The sequence below is a fragment of the Maylandia zebra genome, linkage group LG4 (assembly GCF_041146795.1).
Source record: "Maylandia zebra isolate NMK-2024a linkage group LG4, Mzebra_GT3a, whole genome shotgun sequence".
NCBI classification, from domain to species: domain Eukaryota; kingdom Metazoa; phylum Chordata; class Actinopteri; order Cichliformes; family Cichlidae; genus Maylandia; species Maylandia zebra.
Genome location: NC_135170.1, coordinates 10,097,773 through 10,120,692, shown reverse-complemented (window position 1 = coordinate 10,120,692; position 22,920 = coordinate 10,097,773). Strand labels below are relative to the sequence as shown.

Genomic DNA, 22,920 nt, shown 5'->3' with positions numbered 1-22,920 from the left:
TTATTATTATTATTATTTTTTTATTCAGATTTCTGGATGCGCATGCACTGCCTGCTGTTTGAGTTAGATTTCGTGATAATTTTAATCAAAAGTTCATTTTCTTTCCTTGATAGATGATGGCTCATCGCTGCAGAGTGCTCCATTACCGCTCCCCACCAAGAAGAGCGAAAAGGACGATGACAAGAAGGAAGCGGAAAAAGACGGGAAGGTTTTCTTTCTGAGGAGGAGCACCAGGGTCGCTGCCGCTCCTGTAGAAATTGACAGCGACGACGACGAAGACATTGACGAGGAACGCGTGCGACGTTTCCTGTCAGAGGGCGTCCTGGATGAAGACTTAGACGAGATTGATGAGGACACAGAGGCGCTGAAGAGCGTGGAGAGGAAATGCCCCTACTGCCCCGATCGATTTCATAATGGAATTGGGCTTGCCAATCACGTGAGAGGCCACCTGAACCGTGTGGGCGTCAGCTACAACGTGCGTCACTTCATATCCCCGGAGGAAGTCAACGCGATTGAGAAGAAGTTTTCTTATCAGAAGAAGAAAAAAAAAGGTCAGCACCCTGTCGCATGTGTTTCTTAGACTATGTAGATGTCTTTGCAGATTTGGAACCCTGTCTTTTTATTGTGTTTGGAGTAAAACATCTTTACAATGAAGACTCTGATGTAGGCTATCATATCTCACTTTAATACCCTTTTTTTACATTATACAAGGTTTTACATTTTTTTCATATTTGTCTCCGTGTTTAATTTTTTGTTGATGTGATGAACACTTTGAGAAATGTATATTGAATTTCTATAATATAACTGGTAAGTGGTTTATAACCTACCGGCTAGTTCTCTGGCTTAAACCATGTCCACATATTTATGGCTATTTTTGTAGCTGATGTTCGCAGATGTTCATGTAGCTAATCTGATAAATTTACATGTCAGCCACTCGTAACCTTGCTTCAACTGTTCACCTCAAAACTGAGAGAAGTTAAAACTTAGAGGCCCAAGTTTTCATAACCCTAACCCAACTCTAACCCTGTATGAACATTTTTTGTGTGTTAGTTTTCTTTGTTCTGGGATTGCCAAGACTCGGAAGAACAATTCAGTAATTGGCTAGTGTTAGGGTCATCATCACCAATGATGACTTAAACCTCCGAAAGTTAACCTGCATGTCTCTTCCCGTGTTTTCTTTGTTTACGGTTTTTGGATTAGTTCAAGTTCAAATTCAAGTTTATTTATAAAGCACTTTTAAAACAACATCTGTTGACCAAAGTATTGTACAATAAAAATAGTCAAGGCAAAAGACATAAAATAGGATAAAGGTAGAAGGGAATAGAATTATAGAATGATGATAAATAAAAACAATAGTAACAGGCTCATACTGATTTAAAAATGAGTCTTTAGATGGGTTTTAAAAGTATCCAGTGTTGTGGAGGTCCTGATATGCAGAGGCAAAGTGTTCCACAATTTAGGCACAGTCACCACAAATGCCTGGTCTTCTCTGTGTTTTAATCTGGACCTCGGGACGACTAGGAACATTTGGTCCGCAGACTTCAAAGATCTCGCAGGTGTATACCAGGTTAGTAGATCAGAATTACATTTTAAAAAATGCAATCCGACTTTCACTTTTTATAGAGACTCTTTACCTTCATATTCTGCTTATTAACAAGCAGAAAGCAGACGCCAGAAAGTTTAATCTTTGATCTGCATATTCATATCCAGATATCTGTTCCTACAGATAAGTCCAACAATAACCCAACAGTTGGTGGAGGCATGAGAGATTTCACTTGAGACCACCCAGATAGGGGTGCTAAAGGAAAGTTCAGTACACTAATGAATAGAATTCATCTCTTGAGAGCCATGATTATTCAAAGTTTCATGGCAGTTATTTTTGTGGTTGGCTTGACCAAAGTGGTAACTCAGCAAATGACCAACAGACCAACACACCAGCATTGTGGTGTGTGGGTTTTTAAAAGGAAAAGTTGTTCCATCAATTTGTGGGGGTCACAATAAAACAAACAAACAAAAGGTCGGGAACCATTAGCATGACATGCCTTACTTTACATTCAATCATTTGCATTGCTTCTTTCCCCTGTAGTTGCCAACTTTGACCCGGACACTTTCAGCGTGATGCACTGCGAGTTCTGTAGTGCTGGCTTCGATACCCGGGCTGGCCTGTCGAGCCACGCTCGGGCCCACCTCCGTGACTTCGGCATCACTAACTGGGATGTTACCATCTCCCCGATCCACATCTTGAGGGAGCTGTTCTCCAGCAGGCCTGACCTCGTAATCCCCACGGCTCCCCCTCGGAGTTCTGGCTCTCCAGTGGAGGAAGACGAGGACGATGATGAAGACGAGAGAGACCTAGAGGATGAAGGGGAGGGAATTGTTAAAGTAAAGCTGGAGGAGGAGACAAGCGAAAGGACCCTGAGTGCTGCTGTTTCTGATGTGCTGCCTTCAGCATCTCCCCAATCCTGGAAGAAGCGGGACGGAGCAGAAGAGTGTAAAGGTGAGTTTCTATTATTGGTCCATCTTTAAAAATGGCAATGTGATAAACAGACCTTACTTATTGGTTGTGTGATTAATCTGCTGGCTGCTGATGGCTCTGATGGGTCACTGCCTTGTCCACGTTTGAAGTTTGAGCTTGGCTCTCTGTTGCCTCATAAAACCAAGATAGAAGGAGATAATGATAAAGCAGTTAGAAATGTGTTTTGAAGTTACTGCCTGTCCTCGGTGGGAAGTACTGGAGTCAGGTGGCTGCTGAGAAAAATCAGTCTTTGCGCGAGTGTGTGTGTGTGTGTGTGTGTGTGTGTGTGTGTGTGTGTGTGTGTGTGTGTGTGTGTGTGTGTGTGTGTGTGTGTGTGTGTGTGTGTGTGTGAGGGAGAGAGCTGGAAAGAGTGAGAGAATCCCTGATGCCCATGGTTGATGTGGCACTCGGTGCATTTATCCCAACCTCCGCCTCCACTCGATTGGTCACGCCTTAGCTTAGCGGTGCATATGGGGGCAAAATGGCTGCTTCCACCTCCCCGCAGACCCAAACAATAGCGGAAAAACTGTCTGGCTTCAGCTGCCGGGAGTCCGATGCACTGCGGTTGCGGACCGGTGAGTACCGCGCGCCGTAATTCCCGTGCACCGCGTGCCCTCGGATCGCGCGGCGGCTTCTTCGCACTGCACGTCTGGCGCCGCATCTTCTGTCACAATGTAGCCAGATAACAGCCATTAAAAAGAAAAAAAAAGAGAGAAAGAAAGAAAAACTCTTTATCACGTTGGAGACCGGGTAAAAAAAATGAGTGTCGCGTGCAGGTAGCCTGTGACACGCATGTCAGAAGCTCATAAAGCGGGTCATTGTTATTGTTTCGGGTTTCCTGATTTTGCACGCGGGGATAGATTGTGTGCATTTTGGCTGTTGTGATACTATTGTTGCAGTTTGTTTTTTCTTTTCAATACATATTTATGTGAGTGTGTATGTCTGTGTGCTTTCCCCCCTCTATTATACAAGTATCGAATGACGTCCAGTATTTCCAATGCTGCAGGATCTCTAAAATTACCTACAGTTGCCCAATCCTCGCCATTTTACTTTGCTTTGATTTTTGATAGAGGACACGCTGTGCCTTCAAGTGCATGCTTTTGTGCATGTCTCTTTTTTTCTCCCCCTACAATAAACTGACCGCGAGAATAGTCGGGAAACGTGGTAACTTTGTTGACCCTAAGTAGCAGCAGTTAGTAACTGGTAATCTTATTGCAACTTATCCGGATCAACCAAGTATAATGGAAGTATCACTTTTACTTGGAAGTGTCGGGTTGCTCACTCTCTCTCCGCCCGAACGGGCACAAAGTTAGCGTTTGCCACTTTGCCTCCGATCTTAGAAATTAGCCCTGTGATTATTTGGCGTTGTCTTTAGCATAATAAACGGTGTTATAACGCTGCGTTCCGGGGTGTCACATCGCTGCTCTTTTACAGTCAAGAGATGAACTGACAAGCGCAGAGCCGCCCACCAGACAAAAAGCATTGTCTGTCTCCACGTCTCTTTTGATTTACCGATTTGTCGCAGAAAATGGCACTTTTGTCCCAGGAATGTCTGACTGCGGGGAACCAAGACTGCCGCGTTTGTTTCATACTGTAGTGCAGTTATTACTTTTTTTGTTTTGTTCTTTGGCTTTTTTTTTTTTTTGACAGGGATTCATTACTTGAATTGTTTTTATGCATATTTCCCCCACAGAATGCATTACAACGCGCTGCTGTAACAAGGAGGGAGAAAATAACAGGGCATTGAGCTCACAGGACTGAGCTGATTTTTCAGCTCACAGCCTGATTCTTTTCTTCTTTTATCCACATATACATGCATTTAATGCGTGCATATGCGTTTGATGAAGTTTATTTATTTATTTCCCCCAATGTATAATTAGCTTTGAGATGCATCCCTCAGACTGCTATTTAATGTGATTTGTCATGACATTCATCACTTAGCCTAATTACTGTGGATTTTCTGCACTTAACACGGATACGGTTGTGTTTTTAGGCGATGACGAGGAGGGAGCAGAGGAAGAAGATGAGGAGGAGCTGCAGCAGCTTTCAGCCCTGGACGGTTTGAGCTCAAGCCCCGGGAAAACGGGTCCGCGCGGCGTGAACACGGACAGCCTCTCTCCTGGGGAGGATGCAGACACCGCGGGTGAGGCAGGAATGTGGGAATGCTGACCTCAGAGTGTTTACAGGGGATTGGATTTGCTACAGCCAAGCCTCATCATAGCTGTCAGTGGGAAAACTGTAGTGGTAACAGAGATGCTACAAGAGAGGGGGTTATCACAAGGGAAATCCTGAGAGGAAGACAAATCTTTTAGGGGGTAATTAGAGCACCCCTAGTACTGTGTAAGTGTATTCTGGGATATCTGTGGTCTCTAGAATAACCCGAGCCACCTGCTGCTGGTTTTAAAACTGGGGTGGCTGTCGCTCAGGAAGTAGAGCAGGCTGTCTGCTAATCTGAAGGTTGGTGGTTCAATCCCTGACTGCTCCAGTCTGCATACCAAAGTATCCTTGGGGAAGATACTGAACCCTAGGACCTGGTTCATCAGAGTGTGAATGTTAGATTATGATGAATGTGTGTGTGAATAAGGCTCGTAGCATAGATGCTTTGTATGCAGAGTAGAAAAACACCATGTAAGTGCTCAAGCTGCCTAAAAACAGATGTCATCTGTAGCGGTTTGAAACATTTATAACATTTGTAAGACACAGCTTATTACCCAGTCTTATGCCGTCTTTCACACTTGTGCAGACAACAACTTGAAGTGTGAGGTGTGCGAAGCTCAGTTTGAGACCAAGCGCGGCCTCTCCATCCACGCCCGCTCTCACTTGCGCCAGCTGGGCATCACCGTTTCAGACGGCAGCGGGACCTCCATTGAGCTCCTCCGCCGGATTGCCAAGGAGCGCAAAATAAGCTCGTCTCTTCAGGAGCCACTCATAGCTGAGAGCCCCTCCCCGTCCGTTGCCCCAAAAGATGAGGACATGGACTTAGACGAGAAACCCATCCCTCTGTCCCTCTTGGCCAAAGCAGCGAAAGCAGTGCCGCTCTCGTCCTCCTCCACACCTTCTCCGGGCGCCTCTCCAGCTCCGGCTCACTCTGGCTCCCCTTCCTCGGTAGTGAAGAAAGCCCCCATTTCCTCTCTACTACCTGTGTCTTCCCCCTTGCGCTCTCCTGAGCACAAGGCAGGGGGCATGAAAAACTTGACCTCTAACCTCTCCGGCTCAACAACAGCCAAACCCCTCTGGGCGCCAGAGGAGAATGATGCTCCTCTTAACCTCAGTAAGTGTCGCTGTCCTAGCTGATGATTGTTTTATCTTTTCATTGCTTCATGTTTAGTCATTTCTTTCTTCTGTTCATAGCACTGGAGGTTGACCCCAACAAAGACATTGTTTGTCAGCTGTGCGGCGCCTGGTTTGAAACCCGGAAAGGCTTATCCAGCCATGCTCGAGCTCACCTGCGGCACTTTGGGGTGGAGTACTCGGAATCGAAGGGGTCTCCCATCAGCCTCCTGAACCGGCTCATCGACACGGATGACTTTAAGCACAAAGCCAGTGCATTGCAGCTCGACAACCACACAGAGCCACGGAGCCTCGCCCCCACTACGCTCTCCTCCTCAAAGCCATCCTTGCTGACACTCTCCTCCTCTTCCTCTTCATCACTCCTGTACAAGGTGACCACGACCGGGAGTGGATCAACATCCAAAGCTACCTCTTCCTCTGCCTCATCTATACTTGGCCCACCTGCCAAGCGTCTCAAGTCCTCTTCCATGCAGGTCTTCCGCCTCAGTAGTGGGGAACTCATGGCCCTTCCACACAGTGAGTGTTGTAGTATCCATGAAATTAGACGATTTATAGAAGCATAATGCTTTCTCTGTTTAACGCAAGGTCAAACCTTCTCGTCCCTAAGGTGAACCTCCAAAGGAGATAGGCTGTGAATTCTGTGGGGAATATTTTGAGAATCGCAAAGGGCTGTCTAGCCACGCTCGCTCTCACCTGCGTCAGATGGGCATTACCGAGTGGTCCGTCAACGGCTCACCGATCGACACCCTGAGGGAGATCATCACGAGACGGGGCCTGCCTTGCGCCCTCCCGCTAAAACCTCTCAAAACCCCACCGCCATCTTCTCCAGGACCGCCTCGTTCCCCCCTTTCGGTGTCCTCTTCTCCTTCAGCTACTCTCCTCAGTCGCCTGCCGTTCGCCTTCGCCCGCCCCTCCAGTCCTCAGCCCGCCGTGTCCAAGTCGAGCTCGGCTCCATCAACGCCTTCTAGCGGGCTGATTCTCAAGCTGAAGCCGGAGCCGGTGCAGGTAGAGGTCACCACGCCTGGAGCTGTGGGGAGATCTGGAGGGTTTTCAGCTGAGTCTCTCAACTCTAGCTGGAGGAGCTCTGACAGTGCGTTTCCTCTCAACTTAGGTATTTGAATCCTGTTTTGCCTTCAGTGCTTATTTAACAATTGTTAAGGAATAATTTATAGATAAGGGAAATCACTTTCAAACGTACTGGCATGTCTAGTTTGTATTCATTAATCATTTATTATTGTTTGCTTCACCGACTGAATTAACCTCAGTTTAGTCAGGAGCATTTTTTAAGACAATCAGCGGCTACTTGGTGCAAGCCAAGCAACATCTCTGTAAATAACAGCATAAAACCACAAACTGTTTTTTCTGATTTTAGTTCTTTGATCAAATTATTTTAAAAAAACAAACATTTTAAAAGCAGGGAAATTATGATTAACTTTTGGACTAAGGCATGCAGGCTGTTTTCCCCCTTTTTGAGAATATGTGGTAAGTTTTACAAAGCATAGACTGTATATAAAAGATGGTCTTAGCTACTGTGCTACGACCCATTATTTGGCAATGTCCTTTTTTGAAGCCCCAACTTCAGCATCTTTGTGTGATGGCAAATATGTGTGATGGCACTGGTTGCTCATGGGCTAACCACTTTTCAGTCAAATTTTATAGCAAATCTTGATTTGCAGTGGTCCCTCGTTTATCGCAGGAGTTACGTTCTAAAAATAACCCGCGATAAGTGAAATCCGCGAAGTAGCCAACTTTATTTTTTACAATTATTATAGATGTTTTAAGGCTGTAAAACCCCTCACTACACACTTTAGACAGTTTTCTCAGACAGGCATGAACATTTCCACACTTTTCTCTCTTGTTTAAACACTCTCGAAGTTCAAACCTTCGTAAAAAAATAAGTCCAGTATTATAGAATGAAACCAAAGATCAAACCCTGCTTTCAGGTCCAGAACATGGGAATAGAGCAGCTACGAGAGAATTCAACATTTATGAATCAATGGTATGGAAGTAGAGGAAATAAGAAGAATGAGTTGAGTAAAGTTTGACTTATCTGACTGTTTGGTTTCGCTTAATGCGCCTCATAATGCAATGTGCCTTATGGTCCAAAAAATACGGTAACTTCTACCTTCCTTTAGCATGTCCAGAAGTCCAACTTTTTGTGCGATGGTTAGCATTTTCCTCTGCCTTTCGGATGCTACCGCAGGTGCCTTTGACGGTGCAAAAAGTTTCGTCGACATTGTTGTGTTTGTTGGGGAGAAAACTTACAAACATACAGTACAGCACTTCAGAGTCACACTGCTAGCGATCGAAGATTGATGTAAATTTGATTGAACGCATTCGGTACTGTACATGAGACACGGTACGGAGGAGATTGACTGACAGTGGTCTACAGCCAATCAGGACGCAAAACAAAATGCGCTGTAGAAAAAAAAAAAAAGAAAAAGCATGCAAAATTGCACAAAGTAAATCCGCGAAACAGCGAGGCCGCAAAAAGTGAACCGCGTTATAGTGAGGGACCACTGTATTGTCCTTTTAGGCGATGGTTTACAAAATTAACATCATGTTTTAGTCACTAAAACTGCACTACTAGTCACTTTTGCCCATAAACGCATCAGGAAAGTGTTTGCTGAGGTCATAGTTAAAGTGAGCCGTGGGTCATGCCCATAGGCTTCCATATAACCTAATGTTCCCCTACTGGTCATTAGAAAAATTACAAGTTTAAGACATCTGGCCGTTACTTCCACCTTTTACATACAGTCTGTCTTACAGATTAGAGTAGGACAGGTCTTCTCGTGTATCTCATGTAACGCTAAACAAACAATGCATGTAAATGTAGTGTATTCCTGGTAAAAATAACTGTATTCGGTAGTCGTGTGTGATCCACTGTATGTGATAATCGTGTGCACATTTTCACCTGGTATCTCTTTAGCCATGGCCCATGAGGTGGAGCCTACGAGGGATATCCGTTGTGAGTTCTGCGGGGAATATTTTGAGAATCGCAAAGGCCTTTCTAGCCACGCCCGCTCCCACCTGCGACAGATGGGCATCACAGAGTGGTCCGTCAATGGTTCGCCCATCGACACCCTGAGGGAGGTTATGCACAAGAGAGGGGTGGGTGGCTCCTCGCAGTCAGACCAAGGAGTGAAGAAAGAGTCCAGCCAAGGAGCGAACAGTCCCTCCTGGGAGAGCACAGGGGGCGCCAGCGGCTCCGAGGGTTTGGGCGCTTCGGGTTACCAGTCCTCCAAATTCCGTAAATCTCCTCTCAGCTTGCAGCAGTCAGGGTCAAGGCTCCATAAGCAGGGTGTGGGGTCTGTGGGCCCATCTGCTACCCCATCTGCAGGGAAGTTTTTCAGGATGTCCCCACTGGGGAAAAGGCCTCTGTCTGAGGAGGCCCAGTCAGTGGAGGCTGCGCACTCATCTCCACATCAGCTTAAGACTTTCTCATCCCTTCCACATGATTTCTCCTTCAAAAGAAAACCTTCCCCAGACAAACATGCACACCAGGGTAAGATGCAGTTTTTTCTCCACTTGCCCTGAACTTCATCTGATACCGATCATTATCCACTAAGAAAAGGTCTTCTCTTTACTCCTCCCCTGTATTTTTCAGATCCCAGTTGTGAGCTGTGCGGCTTCTTCTTTGAGAACCGTAAGGCTTTAGCCAGCCACGCGCGAGCCCACCTGAGGCAGTTTGGCGTGACCGAGTGGTGTGTAAATGGATCCCCTATCGAGACGCTTAGCGCTTGGATGCGTAGCAGGCCGCAAAAGGTGTTGGAGATGCACCGCAGCTACATGCAGGGTAACCGCACCACCCTAAAGAAGGTGAGGAGTGGCAGTCAGTCTTTGGTAACGCATTTCAGCTGAATAACTCAGATCAGTGCAGCAAGCTGAGCCGCTTGGTCTTATTTTAGGCCTGTGATACTTCAAAGCCCGTTGTGACTGCTGTGAACATTTGATTTTAAAACAAAAAAACTGGGAGTTGTAAGCGGAGGAGCCCGCGCCTCAGACAAAAGTGTCACAGCTATGCAGCGAGAGATCATAACCCACTGTGCTACTTTCCTGACACGCTCACTTTCCTCTCAGTGTCTTTGAATAGGCGTCATGCTCGGAGATCTAACGAGCCCCAGCTGGTGGCACGACAGACATTTTGTGTCACGGAAAGCCTCAGACGTGTAGTCTCGCAGCTTTGAGCCTTACTGTAGATCCTGTGTCTTTTACACCAAGCAAAAATCACTGTGGGGACAGATGCCAGAACAACTCAGCTATTGACTTGATAGTTGCCATAGTAACCAGGGTGCCTGGCAGCTTATGTTTCATCTTCAGATAAATTATGGCATGCTGTTGATAGAAGAAAATTTATGTTTTTTTCCCCTTTTTTTCCCCTCCCCGCCTGAATTAGTTTCTGGTGCATTTGCGTCACTGTCACACCTTTTCCCTGAGTGGTGATGTGACACACATACAAAATGAATTACCTTTTAAATGTCCTTGTAATCATATTATTTTTTCATACAGCCGTAGTCAAACCAACCTCGCTGTAGGATTTGATTGGCCTAAGTAATGACTGATGTCATGGTTAAAAAGGGTGTAATAATATAAATACCATTAATATTATTAGTGAGCTAATAAACCTGGGCAACTATTTGACCTTTTCAGTGGAAAGGACGTGTCGCTTTTATTTCCTATTGCTTAATATGTTTGACATAAAGAACAGTTTATTATACCGTGACATCTTTGAATTAGGGGGAGATTTTATCCACTTATAAAAATCCACAGGGAAAAACACCCCATTAATGTTAGCTTGAAGCTAATAGTGACTAGTAAAAACACGTCTTTATATACTACATTAAGTTTACAGTCATAAATGGGTTCAATGCTTTAACAACACAAAGAATACGAAAAATGAAAACGGAAAATAGATGCAGTGATGTATTGAAACATGCAAACATTCATGAGGCAAAATCAGAATTTGTACAATTCTAACAAGCATCAGTGTAAATATTTAAGTAATATTTAGGCAGCTTTCTTGTTAAGTAGTCTTCAGGAATAATTCTCCAGGCTTCTTGAAGGACATTCAAAGCTCTTCTTTGGATGTTGCTGCCTTTCCTTCTGTTCTCTGTCAAAATGATCCCACACTCCTTCAGTAATGTTGAGGTCCGGGCTCTGGGGAGGCCAATCCATGACTGATGGTGTTCTGTTTTGGATTTTCCGGGTATACTTAGTATGACTGTGGCATAGCAAAATGAAGCCTCCACTACTTCATCCATATATATTAATGTTAATTTGAACAAAAAAAAAAGATTCATCAGTCGTATCAGACTGATTTTTGTTCAGATTCTTGTGTAATTTGGCATAACATCAGCTTTTTTCCATTTCCCTTCCTTAAGAATGGCTTCTTGACAGCCACCCTTCCACTGAGAGCATTTCTGATGAGCCGTCAGTGAACAGTAGATGGATCAATTAAAAGTCCAGATGCATCTTTCAAGTTGTGTGTCATCCCTTTGCTGGATTTTTCTGTTTCACACGACTTTGAGATACTCTTCATCTGCTCTACTTTAAAAAAAAATGCCTCATTGCACACCACGACAAGACCACTTTACAAAATTGCAAGAAGGTCTGGCTCCTTAAAAACAAAACATAAAGAAATGAGCGGTGGCTCAAGACACACACCACTGTAGGTAGACATTAAATGCATGAACCACAGCACTCAGACTTTCCTTAAAGTCTTAAAGTGGAGTAAATATGGCTATTTGTAAGCAGGTATAGACTTCATATTGGAAAGGTATGGCCTGTGTCTTATTTGTCTGTTTCATCTTTTGTTCCGTCTCTCTCTTTGTGATCATTGCCGCTGGCTGTAATGGGGGTCACCGCCCCTGATGCTTCTGTTAACACTGGCTCCAGAAATTCAGTGTTTGTCTGGTTCTACACTTTACTGGTATGATATGTTGGAATGATTCTAACCAATATCACAGGAAAAAACCGCAAAACAATATTGGTGTCATCAACCCAGTGAGCCTGGACTGCCTTGGATGAAGAAATACCACATTAGCACACGTTTTGAACACCCACATTCAGACAACTTTTGTGATGATAGCTCTTTTTTATAGACATGTAGACCAACACATTCTGACCAGTCAGTAAGGCCAATATAACTTATATAAGTAAGTTTGCTGATCCAGGCACTATTTGGGATAATTGATCTAATTGGAGCTGTTTTGGCAAAACGTTTTGCCACTAGTCAGTTGGCAGTATTGCCCTTTGGGCGATAAAGAGGCCTTTCTAACACTTTCTGTAGCGAGCTAAACCTGTCTGTCCTTGATTGAGAGATCAGTCGCTCGTCCTTGGAGATCTTTTCGGCTTAGTTGCATACACAGCATGACAGGTTTCCAATGATTTAAGTCAGGGGACCATAAGAGCCCCATCAAAGCCTTTAGTGTTTCTTCAAGTACATCATCGTGGATTTTAAGGTCTGCTTGGGCCAACTGTGCTGTCGCAAAAGTCGCCTCTTTAGTTTCAGTGTCTCAGCTGTGTGACATTTAAAGCTGGAGATTTGTTGATATTTGGGGGAATGATTCTTAGATTTTCTTCATAGTATATGTGCTGTTTTCTTAGGTAAATGTTGGGTAGACTACTCTTCTAAAAGAGGAAGTTTGACATCATTAAAATGTATTTTCTGAGGTTGTATTTATTTACAAAAACTTTGTATCTGTACACTATAGCAAACAGTGTGTATTCTTTGAGACTAGATGACACAAGTGAAGAGTGGATGTGCACATATCCAGCTTTATTGTCTGTTTTACTGTAAATGGGAGCATACTTCCCAACAAGAACAGTGAGGTATATGAATCAGAACCTGAAACTAGCAATTTAGGTGGTAAACTCATTAGAAAAGCGTTTAATGAGCTTATAGATCAAGGGTCATTTTCTCAATAGACTTTTATACATTCTGACTTACAATCATTATGCAGCCGCACATTCCTTCAGTGCCTATTCAAAATGCAGGTTTAAGGTACTTTCTCATTTGCTTGACTTTTCAGACCCAGAGGCCGTGTCTCTTCAGTATATTTAGCTAAAAGCTAGTTAGCTTCACTGGGGTCATGCGCCAGAGCATATCTTGGCTAGTACCTGCCACACAAACACATAGACACAATTGCAGCACATACTTAGCACATTAAATGGAATCACATTATTATTTGTTTTAATTATATTTACCTATAAACATTTAAAGGTAAGTGCACTGGAATAAGTTTTTTTTAGCCAGGTTTTTACAGGAAACAAACAAATTAGTATACTCTAAGTAAATTTAAGTACTGCGGAAATAGCTTTAGGTAGTACATGAGTAATTTAAAGTATTGCATAACTTAAGGTATTTTACAGGAAAGAAGACAAATAATTCTGTAAGTAGTTTTAATAACTGCAGAATGTCTTGGTAGGTTTGCAGAAAAACATAATATTTCGCCATCTTGCATCGAATGCTGTGCTTTTTAACATCCGGGTGATATTATGGAGAGTCTTGGCATTGCCTAACTTCCAGGTATTTTACAGGAAAAGAGACACTCCTTTTCTTTAAAAGCTATGTTTTAACAGTGGTTTAATTCACCCATAACATGACCCTCACCCCGAAATACACAGCTTATGTACGATGTAAGTTTGGGAAATATTCTTCCAAAAGTTGATTCTGTTCATCTGGACGTAGCGTTTTGTGGGAGAAACGTTTCGTCACTCATTCAGGTGACTTCTTCAGTCTCAGCTGACTGCAGGTTTCCCCAATCTTATAAACAGTACATTTGCACAATGACTGAAACCAGCCAACCGAAGGAACAATGGGCTGGGAGGTCAGTTCCTTAATCAGAATTATGCAAATTCTCATGACCATTGATCAACAACCATGAGTACCATTCACAGAGAGTTGGGGAATGGCTGCAATCACAGCATTGTAAGATGGCAAAAGATGTACCCTTAGGCCCCCTCCTCAATTCAGAGATGGTCTTTCCCTTTTCACGTAAATGGCCTCCTTGACTCCGCGCTCAAACCAGCGTTCCTCCCTGTCCAAGATGTGAACATCCTCATCATTGAAAGAGTGTCCACTGGCCTGTAGGTGTAAATAGACTGCAGAGTCCTGGCCTGACGAGGTAGCTCTTCTGTGTTGTGCCATCTGCTTCGCCAAAGGTTGTTTGGTTTCCCCGATGTATAAATCCTGGCAATCCTCCTGGCACTTAACAGCGTACACTATGTTACTCTGTTTGTGTCGGGGGACCTGATCCTTGGGGTGGACCAATTTTTGGCGCAGCGTGTTTTGGGGTTTAAAAGCCACAGAAACCCGGTGTTTAGAAAAAATGCGTCTCAACTGCTCCGATACTCCTGACACATATGGGATCACTACAGGTTTTCACTTGGGCAGCGGTTGTCCTTCTCTCCTGGATCGGCTGGAGCTTTCTTTTGGCGCCTTCCCAGCTTTGACAAAAGTCCAGCTGGGATAACCACATTTACTCAGGGCCTTCTTGATGTGCTGTTTTTCTGCCTCCCTGGCTGCTGTGTCTGTGGGGATGGTGTTCGCTCTGTGTTGTAGCGCCCTGATGACACCCAGGTTGTGCTCCAGTGGATGATGAGAGTCAAACCTTAAATACTGATCCGTATGTGTAGGTTTACGGTACATGTCAGCTTTGATCAGTGGGTTTTGGTCAGTGGTTGTTGCTCAATGGTCATGAGAATTTGCATAATTAAGATTAAGGAACTGACCTGCCAGCCCATTGTTCCTTCAGTGGTGCTGGTTTCAGTCATTATGCAAATGTACTGTTTATAAGATTGGGGAAACCTGCAGTCAGCTGAGACTGAAGAAGTCACTTGGATGAGTGATGAAATGTTTCTCCCTCAAAACGCTACGGCCAGATGAACAGAGTCAACTTTTGGAGATCTACTTACCTGGATGATTGAGCATGCATCAAGATAGGGAAATATTGTTTCTCCAAAATTGCAATAAATTTGCACACCACTTTAAATTACTTATGCAGTACTTAAATGTAATTACATTACATTACAATTTCTTTTCTTTTCTGTAAAATACCTTAGGTTATGCTATGCTTAAAATTACTCATGTACTACCTATAATTGCATACGTAGTGCTGAAATGTACTTACTGGTATGATTGTTTAATTTCTTCCTGTAAAAACCTGACTTGTTACCACCTTATTCTGCCATTCCTGCCTTTAAGGAATTTGTTGGTAAATATTGTTATATTGTACTTTCAAATAAAATACACTGAAATAAAATTTTATTGCAGGGGAATTACACCCTTAGTCATGCGTTGTGTTATAAAGTGTTAACCTTTTTGCTGGTCTCCAAAACAACAATGGCTAGGGTTGTGGTTTTCACTGATGGTTGAAACTCCATCAGTGAGTTTTAAGTGTTGCCAATATCTGCAGTTATCCATGTTAATAGAACGAGTCTGATGCTCAGCTCAGCTATAGGTCCCCGTTATTTGATGCATTGGTGTCAGTAGAAGCCCAAATTAGGTCCCCATATGTCTGCAGATCTTTTGCCTTCCTTATTAATCACATTTTTTTCATCCATTTGTTTTGTAAAGCTCATTGGAGGGTCTGTTAATTTCTAAGTGCTTTTATTGTAATCAGACTTCTAATTAGTGCTTTATACATGACAGGTGTGAGAGAAAGGTCAGCTGGGACAGCTGGATATATAGTGTGTAATACGGTAATTTTAAAATAAGTAGAGAGAATCTTTTCTGTTACAGCTGCCTAATTCATTAACACAGCTAGATTGGTTGTAGTTAGATGCACTGTCCAGACTGTAATTATTGTAATTATGTGCATGATTACACATTTTTTGCATACGTGCTGAAAGAACTAGGTGGGAGATAAAACCCTTTTAACATGTAGTGCTCAGATTTTAAGGGCTTAAACATTCTGTACAAAAGTCTTGAGCCACCCCCTCATTTCTATATATCTTGCTTCCAAGGAGTCCAGTAGTTCTCCAGGCTTTCTGAAGGTCTTTGAACATTTCTTTGTTGTGTCTACAGATAACGGAAAACTTAGCAAAGAGCCAACTAGCCTGTTGCAAAAAACAAAAATTTCCCCATTATTTAACTGAATCTATTAAAAATGTCAAAGATTACACAGTTTGAGAGACATAAAATAGTATTTTTGTACCAACAAGGTGAACCCCCCAAATAATTAGGCTAAAATGGTGTGTTCTTAAATTGATTAAACTGGACAACTGGAGGACAAATGTAGTGGGCCTTAAAAACAACCTATAGCTGAAGTCCTTAAGAAATCCAACAAAGACCTGACACTGAGAGGTGGATCAGCCAGTGGTTCTGGGAATCTTGTTAGAATTGATGTAATTATAAATGCAGAAAAGTACAAATAGAGTTTGAGCCACCCTACAATACTGTAAAGTGGAAAGTGTCAGAACTGGACAAAATCGAGCACAGGACTTGTCAGATTATGAAGAGACAAAGTCAGTATCAATCTAAACGTCACCTCATACCTCTCAGACACAGGTGATCATCTTTTAACTAACTTTGTGCTGATTAACAGCTGCTGAGAACAATTTGTGTCCAGGTACTTATGAACCCCACTAATATGGGTGCTGTGTACTTGAAAGGGGCAAATTACAGCACAGTTCTCCTTATAGCAATATAAGCTTAATCTACTGAAAAAAGATAGACAGATGATGATGATATAAACCCACTTAAATTAAAGAAAGTGAAGATAAAACAACAAAAATTATAGTAGTTTAAATACTGTCTCTGCACTAAATAGGAGGCTAATGCTAGTTCCTGGCTAGCTTAAATTAGCATGTCAGTCCCAGCACCAGGCCAGGAAATTGTTGGCAGATATCCTCCCCAAAATGACTTCAAAAAAAGTCACATAACTTTTTAATTAGTAAGTAATGAGCTTTAGAGGAACTGGTGGTAGATTTTGTTACCTTTGGATAGAGCCAGCCTAGCTAACCGTCTACTTTTTTGCTTGAAACTAAGCTAACTCTTGCTTCCAAGTTACATATTTACTCTGTTCATATGCCTTATTGGTATATAGGAAGAAATTCAAAGTCTTATCTGGGTTCTTATTTACTTTTGTTAATGTGCCAGCGTTTCTGTTTACATGGTAACAAGTACACCAGGACTCGCCAGTCTTTTTGTAATTTACTGCTGATAGGATCACTCATTCTTTCCATGTTCCAGAAGAGCAGCTCACCGCTCACTGCGGATTCTGATCATATCCTCCCCATCTCATCGCAGAAGGCTTCCTCTTCCTCCTCCTCCTCTCAGTGGTCTTCTTCTTTGGCTGTCAGCCTGGTGCGTCCACTGAGCCACGAAGTCAGCCAGGGCTCTTCCAAGACTGCAGAGGAAGAAACTGGTACCAACTTCCAGGGTGCTCCCATCAGGGCTGGTCGCAGCAGTCCCAGTCTCTCGCGGCTCGGCAGCGGCCACACGCTTCAAGCACAGGTGGCGCGCAGTGAGCTCAATGTCCGCCTGCCTAGAGGTACGTGAGGATAGAGCATATGTCTTGGCTCTCAATCACATAGGTGCATACATATACAATGTATTATATATTCTCAAAAAATCAGTTGTTAATACTGGCATTAACAAGCCCTTGACAGGCGAAATTACCCTAATTTTTCCCTTTTTTCAGTCAGTGTTTAACCATTTTACATTATATTGTTAAGGAAATATTACAATGTTATACATCTTTTAGGTTTAGGCAGAAAACTGAACCCCTTTTGACTTTAAATGACTGAATTGCCTCTAAGCTATACTGACATTGAAGCATTTTGGTGCAGCTCTACTTTGCACCAACCTCCTTTGTTACCTCCTCCTCTTGCTCAGGTTTTGAGCGTCGGCCGTTGAAGCACCCATCTTGCCCGGACGGGACAGAGAGGGATAGCGGCCCTCCTAAGCCCCCGCGCACAGGCACCGTCCCCGCCCTGGTGCCCAAACCACCCTCCTACCCGCTGGTCAAAGTGGTGGGCAAGTTCTACACCCTGAAGTGCCGGTATATGAAACTTGTGTCTTGGGATATAGCTTTCCAGGACCCAGGAAAAACTGTTCAGGGCTCTTAGCATTAGAAATTTGGAGACTCTAGCATTAATAGGACTGTCTGCCTATGTTTTAAATAGTCTGTTAATCCCCCAAGCAGCAATCCCTGTTCCCACGCCCTGTCGAGCAGTACTCCACTTTTAGTTGCTAATGCACTATATTGAGAAGAGCGAACCATTTGGGATTTTCAGGGAACATGAATGAGTGCTTAAGTTCTGATATAGCTGCAGCACAAGTGGCAGAATGGGCCGCCCCTGAGAGACAGAGAATCTGGCTTAGCGGCATCGGATTGTGTTTTATCTCTTTGTGTTAGAGCATAAGTAGTTGCATTCATTTTACTGGCTATTGGTAACGCCGTAAGTGATAATTTCCAGCCTAAAAAGTGTGTTTTTGTTCATCAGATTCTGTGAGGTCGAGTTCCACGGTCCACTGTCGGTGCAGGAGGACTGGATCAGACACCTCCAGCAGCACATTCTCAAGATGAACTACAACAAGCCCGCTGCTGCCAAAGCAACAGCCACCGAACCACCTGCCCTAGCTGACGATCCTGTGCCGGTCCAGGCCTCTGTCCCAGCCTCCACCTCTACCTCCAGAACCACCTCTACCGCACCGGCTCTCACTTCCACCTCAAACAGCAACACGACTCCCAAGAGCCTCTCCCCCTCGCCCGTGGACGAGTGCGCTCCTGCCATCACTGCCACAGAGATAGTTCAAGTCTCAGAGGAGCAGCCAACCCTAACTCCAACTCCTATTCCTCTCCCCACCCAGACAGCGTAAGCTCACATTCATCACCTGTACTCATTTTATTTCTTCCAGTTTCTACTTGTTCACCCGTTTCTGTCCTTTGGCCTTCACAAAGTGGTGTTTAGGAGGAGCATTCTCCCTCCCAAAGAGCCCTCTGAGCCCCAAGCACCTTTTGAAGCAGCTTTCTAGACTGTTACTAAGTCCCGTTGCCATGAGAACGAAGCTCCACTGGCTTATCTGCACACCAGGGATGGGTGATTACGGGAAATGTCCAAGGTTATAAGGAGAGATGGACTAATGTTTGTGTTTGCCTTGTTTATATTGAATGTTCAGATGTGGATCGTTACTGTACCTCTCTCATTCACTGGGCGATTTAGGGTTTAATATAACCCTTTATTAAACTTTAACACCTTGTCTACTACAACCTTCCCTCCAATCTTCTACTTATGAACAGCGCATTAAAAGACCTGTGAGATTTTGACCATTGCTACCAGGATGTTGGTAGCTTTGACTGACTGAGATTAAGCGACAGTTCTAATCATGCTAGTCTTGTGGTTCAGACTTTAAACATGTGATAACACTTAGTGTTAATAAAGGCACTTTTAATGTGGACACTCAGCACTTAATGATACAATTTGAATAGGTTAATATGATATAGGGATGCACCGATATATGGGCCTAACACTGATATTGGTCGATGTTGGCCTCGTTGAACGATATCTGCTCATTGGCAAATAAGATGGGACTTACAGGAATCGGTGGCCTGTTGTGATTAAAGGGACACAGCATGGGAAATCCAGACTAAAGTCACAAAATTTTTAAATTAAAAATTCAAACTGTGCCTGATCTTTGAAATATTGTGGTTTGAATTGACCACAGGTAAAAGATGGAAAACATTGCCAGCATCACCTAGGAGGCAACTTTTTCTGGTTGACTGGCTCAGCTGTGGGGTTTTCCCCCAAGTGCAATTTATTTTCAGTTTATCCATCAGAAAATGTTCAATAAACTAAATTTTTAGGCATAGTTTGAATAAATATTCCAGACAGTAAAGTTAAGGTAACAAATATTGGAAATATTGAAAAGTCAATTAATAAATATTTCTTTGTTCTCCTAGAACGGGGGTCTGCAGCCATTACTGTCAAGAGAGACGGCTTTGAGCAATTTTTGTTCAAACCTATTTGAGGATTTTAATGAAACCTAAATTAAAAATGAAAGACACGAGTGAAGTATAAATTAGCATATCAACCTTACTAGTAGGGTAAATAATTAAAATCTTTATCACGTGTGAGGTACCGGTGATCATCCTTACTTTAACTTTGCACTACAGTAATTCCTTGTGTTGCAACATTTATAAAAATTTTAGAACTACAGTGAAAATTGATTACTATCGTTTTGGATTGCCAACAAAATGAAATAATTATTAAGCACTGGAAAAAAATTCAATTAGCATGTGTTTACTTGAAATTAGACATAAAGCTATACAGGCCACTGCTAGCGTTTTTGCAAATGAATCGCATTAGAAACCTTTTTGATAATAAAGTAACATCAACCAAACAGCTTTAAAATTAGTACAAGTAAAAATCCCCATTTTAAATTTAATGTTGACTAAAATTTAGTTTAGTAGGAGGCAGTGCTCCTTTTTCCCCCCTTCAGCTACAATCAACCATCTGATCTACAAACAATCACATTGATATCCGCTAATAAATACAAAATTTAAACTTGAGCTCACTGATATCAGCCAGTTGAGCCTATCTATATTGTCTTTTAAAACAACCAGTAAATGAAAATTAAACTAACGATGAGGTGGGAGAAACACCCTTCATGTTATGAATGTTATGAGTGTTGCACAGTTTGGCCACCAGAGGGCACTCTGCAACTTCACTGTTGGCTACAATGTATAGAATGCCACAAAAACAACAACCAGCTGATGCGATGAGTCGGGCAGGGCAAAGAAATAATTGCACATAACAAATGTTAGACAAATCTGCGTATGTTTCGTGCGTCTGAAAGCACAAAAATATTCGAGTTTTTAAAGCACCAAATATCAGTACCGGTGTCAGTCTTAAGAATCCTGTATTGTTCATGCGTCAAATTTAAAAAATGTGTCATAGGAAGTGAGCAAAAGAACCACAGGTTTGCAACCCCTGTCCAAGAACAACAAAAACATAAACAAAATTAGATAAATTGTTACCTGTAAGGTCCCGGAGTCAGTGCATCCCTAATGCGGATTGACAAAGACACATTCCGACTGACTGAAGGAACAAAAAGTGGAAGCACACCCAAAAAGGGAAACTCCTTACTCTATGAAGTAATACTCTCCCCAAAATATATGTTTCGCTTGAATGTAGCTTAAAGCACCTGTCAAAACCTTAAACGCACACATTCATACTCAAATCAAACACAGGCCCTGTACTACAAATCAGGTAACAGTTTTATCTTTCACGATGTTACCACTCCACAGCCTGCTGTTTTCAACAGATAGGGCTGCAGTTGCTTTTTAATCTTGGAGACGTGAGGCCACAGTATTCAAGGTTACACATCTCCATTCACAGTGTTGCCATTTTCTACCTGCCTTTTTCAATGTAACCCAAATTATTTATTTATTATGTTGCTTCTGAATGTGGTAAGCTAGGTCATTTAAAAGCTAGAGTATAACTTAGGAATGTTTTTGAAAATAGGCCGGCGGTGCGCTTTTATGCCAGCGTGTTCGTTTGTATGTCGGTGTACATACAGAGCAAATGTGCATTTGTTTCCCCATTTTAAAAGAGAGAGAGAGAGAGACAGACGTAAACGCGCTCGATACAAAGACACCTCATTAAGGTCAAAACGAACTAAATGTGGGAGCCTGTCTGGACTTACATGCATCCATCGTCTTGTTAGGATGTGCCAAAGAGCCTGTTTACTTCCCTGTCTTGCCTCTGTAAAAGCTGTTTACATTGGACCTGATAGTGGAGGAAACTCTGCACAGCTACCGGGTTCCCCCAGGGCCCCCCACGCAGAACAATGGACTGAACCAACGGTGGATCCCCCAGTTTTAAAGACTCGGGCTGCTGAAGCGGCTTCTCGTTTCCGTGGGGGTTAGATTTTTCCAATTAAACGTGAACACAAGCCAAACTTGATTACAAAGCAGGGCTCTGGAGAACCGTCAGCCCTCAGTCCAAATGCAGAAACGCAGTCAACCTCGGCCTCCTGAGGATCGGAGGTCTGTAGTCTCTCTCATATCAACCTTGAACCGAAGCAGTAACTCAAAGGGTCCATGTAGGCGGGCAACCTTTTAGAGTTTGTTCCAGTGTTGCCCATGCTTGAAACGTGACTGTTTGATCCAAACGATACCCTTAACCCTTTTATGGAGTATAGATGCATACTATATACAGTAACTACATGTACTTAAGAAACTGTTGATGCTAGTAGAGCCGTCTGCAGTTCTATTAGCGAGGTAGTTTAAAAATTAAGTGATCTTAATTCCTCTATTGTGATTTGATTTCAACATTTGATGCTATGTATTTTTTATTGCTCTGTGCATTTCTGTATTTGCAGTCCTGCAAGGTGAATCTTAGAGTATTTTTTATTTTATCTGTTAGTCTCTCCAAGCTGAAACTTTTGGTGCTGGCGAGTGCGTTGTAGGTCGGGAGCTGGTTGAGTGACTGAACGCGAGGAAGACCTTTTAATATGATTGTCACGTTCTGGTATCAAAAGGACTCTAATAAGCGGGCCTTAAAGGGGACCATTTTGCAAGGTGAGATATAATTCTTCCTGTCTGCATTCACAGAGTAATAGACACTGTTGCCTCCTGCAGGTTTGTGGCTGCACTGCTGCGTGAGGTGTGAATTGGAGACCGGTGCATTATTAGTTCCCTTTTAAGATCACCCGATTAAGCCTCAGCTGGTGTAACTGGCTGTTTTGTGTGCGCGCGTGTGTGCGTGTGTGTGAGAGTGTGTGTGTGTGAGTGTTAATAAAAAAAGATAGATGACGATGTTAACTGAGAAGAAAAAGATGCAGTCAAGAAAAGAACTGTACTGTACACGAAGGGTTAAGTTTTAAGTAAATCAACTCCAGAACAAACAATAAATGTGATTTCAGTTTCAGACACCGAATCTTTGTCTTTATTGTTATGTTGTTGCGTCACACGGCGGTGATGTTTGACGGCTGTGTCAAAAGCCTTTGGTTAATTGTTTTATCAAACCGCTAGGGGGAGCTAGAATACAAGCTCCAGTTTGCATTCATTTCAAGCAGGTTTGGGATGCACCCCAGCTGTAGGTGGCAGGGGGGAATATTAGTTAGCAGTGTTTAAATGATCTCTGTCTAAATCACAGAGTGTAAA

At 43.0% G+C, this 22,920-nt stretch overlaps 1 protein-coding gene across 3 annotated transcripts in view; it reads left to right on the top strand.

Annotated features, from left to right (window-relative positions):
- Positions 1-22,684, top strand: part of wizb (WIZ zinc finger b) — a 32,910-nt gene extending 10,226 nt beyond the window's left edge. For 2 of the 3 annotated variants that reach the window (XM_004562920.6, XM_004562921.6), the window contains exons 7-18: positions 114-551; positions 2,087-2,497; positions 4,509-4,658; positions 5,259-5,786; positions 5,867-6,322; positions 6,414-6,917; positions 8,736-9,311; positions 9,414-9,625; positions 17,001-17,301; positions 17,646-17,811; positions 18,257-18,628; positions 18,715-22,684. In XM_004562920.6, coding sequence (XP_004562977.3) covers positions 114-551; positions 2,087-2,497; positions 4,509-4,658; positions 5,259-5,786; positions 5,867-6,322; positions 6,414-6,917; positions 8,736-9,311; positions 9,414-9,625; positions 17,001-17,301; positions 17,646-17,811; positions 18,257-18,628; positions 18,715-18,724 — 4,124 coding nt within the window. In that variant the 3' untranslated portion in view covers positions 18,725-22,684. The remainder of the gene's footprint in view (positions 1-113; positions 552-2,086; positions 2,498-4,508; positions 4,659-5,258; positions 5,787-5,866; positions 6,323-6,413; positions 6,918-8,735; positions 9,312-9,413; positions 9,626-17,000; positions 17,302-17,645; positions 17,812-18,256; positions 18,629-18,714) is intronic. The other variant, XM_012922346.5, reaches the window with a different exon arrangement.
- Positions 22,685-22,920: the final 236 nt, after the last annotated feature.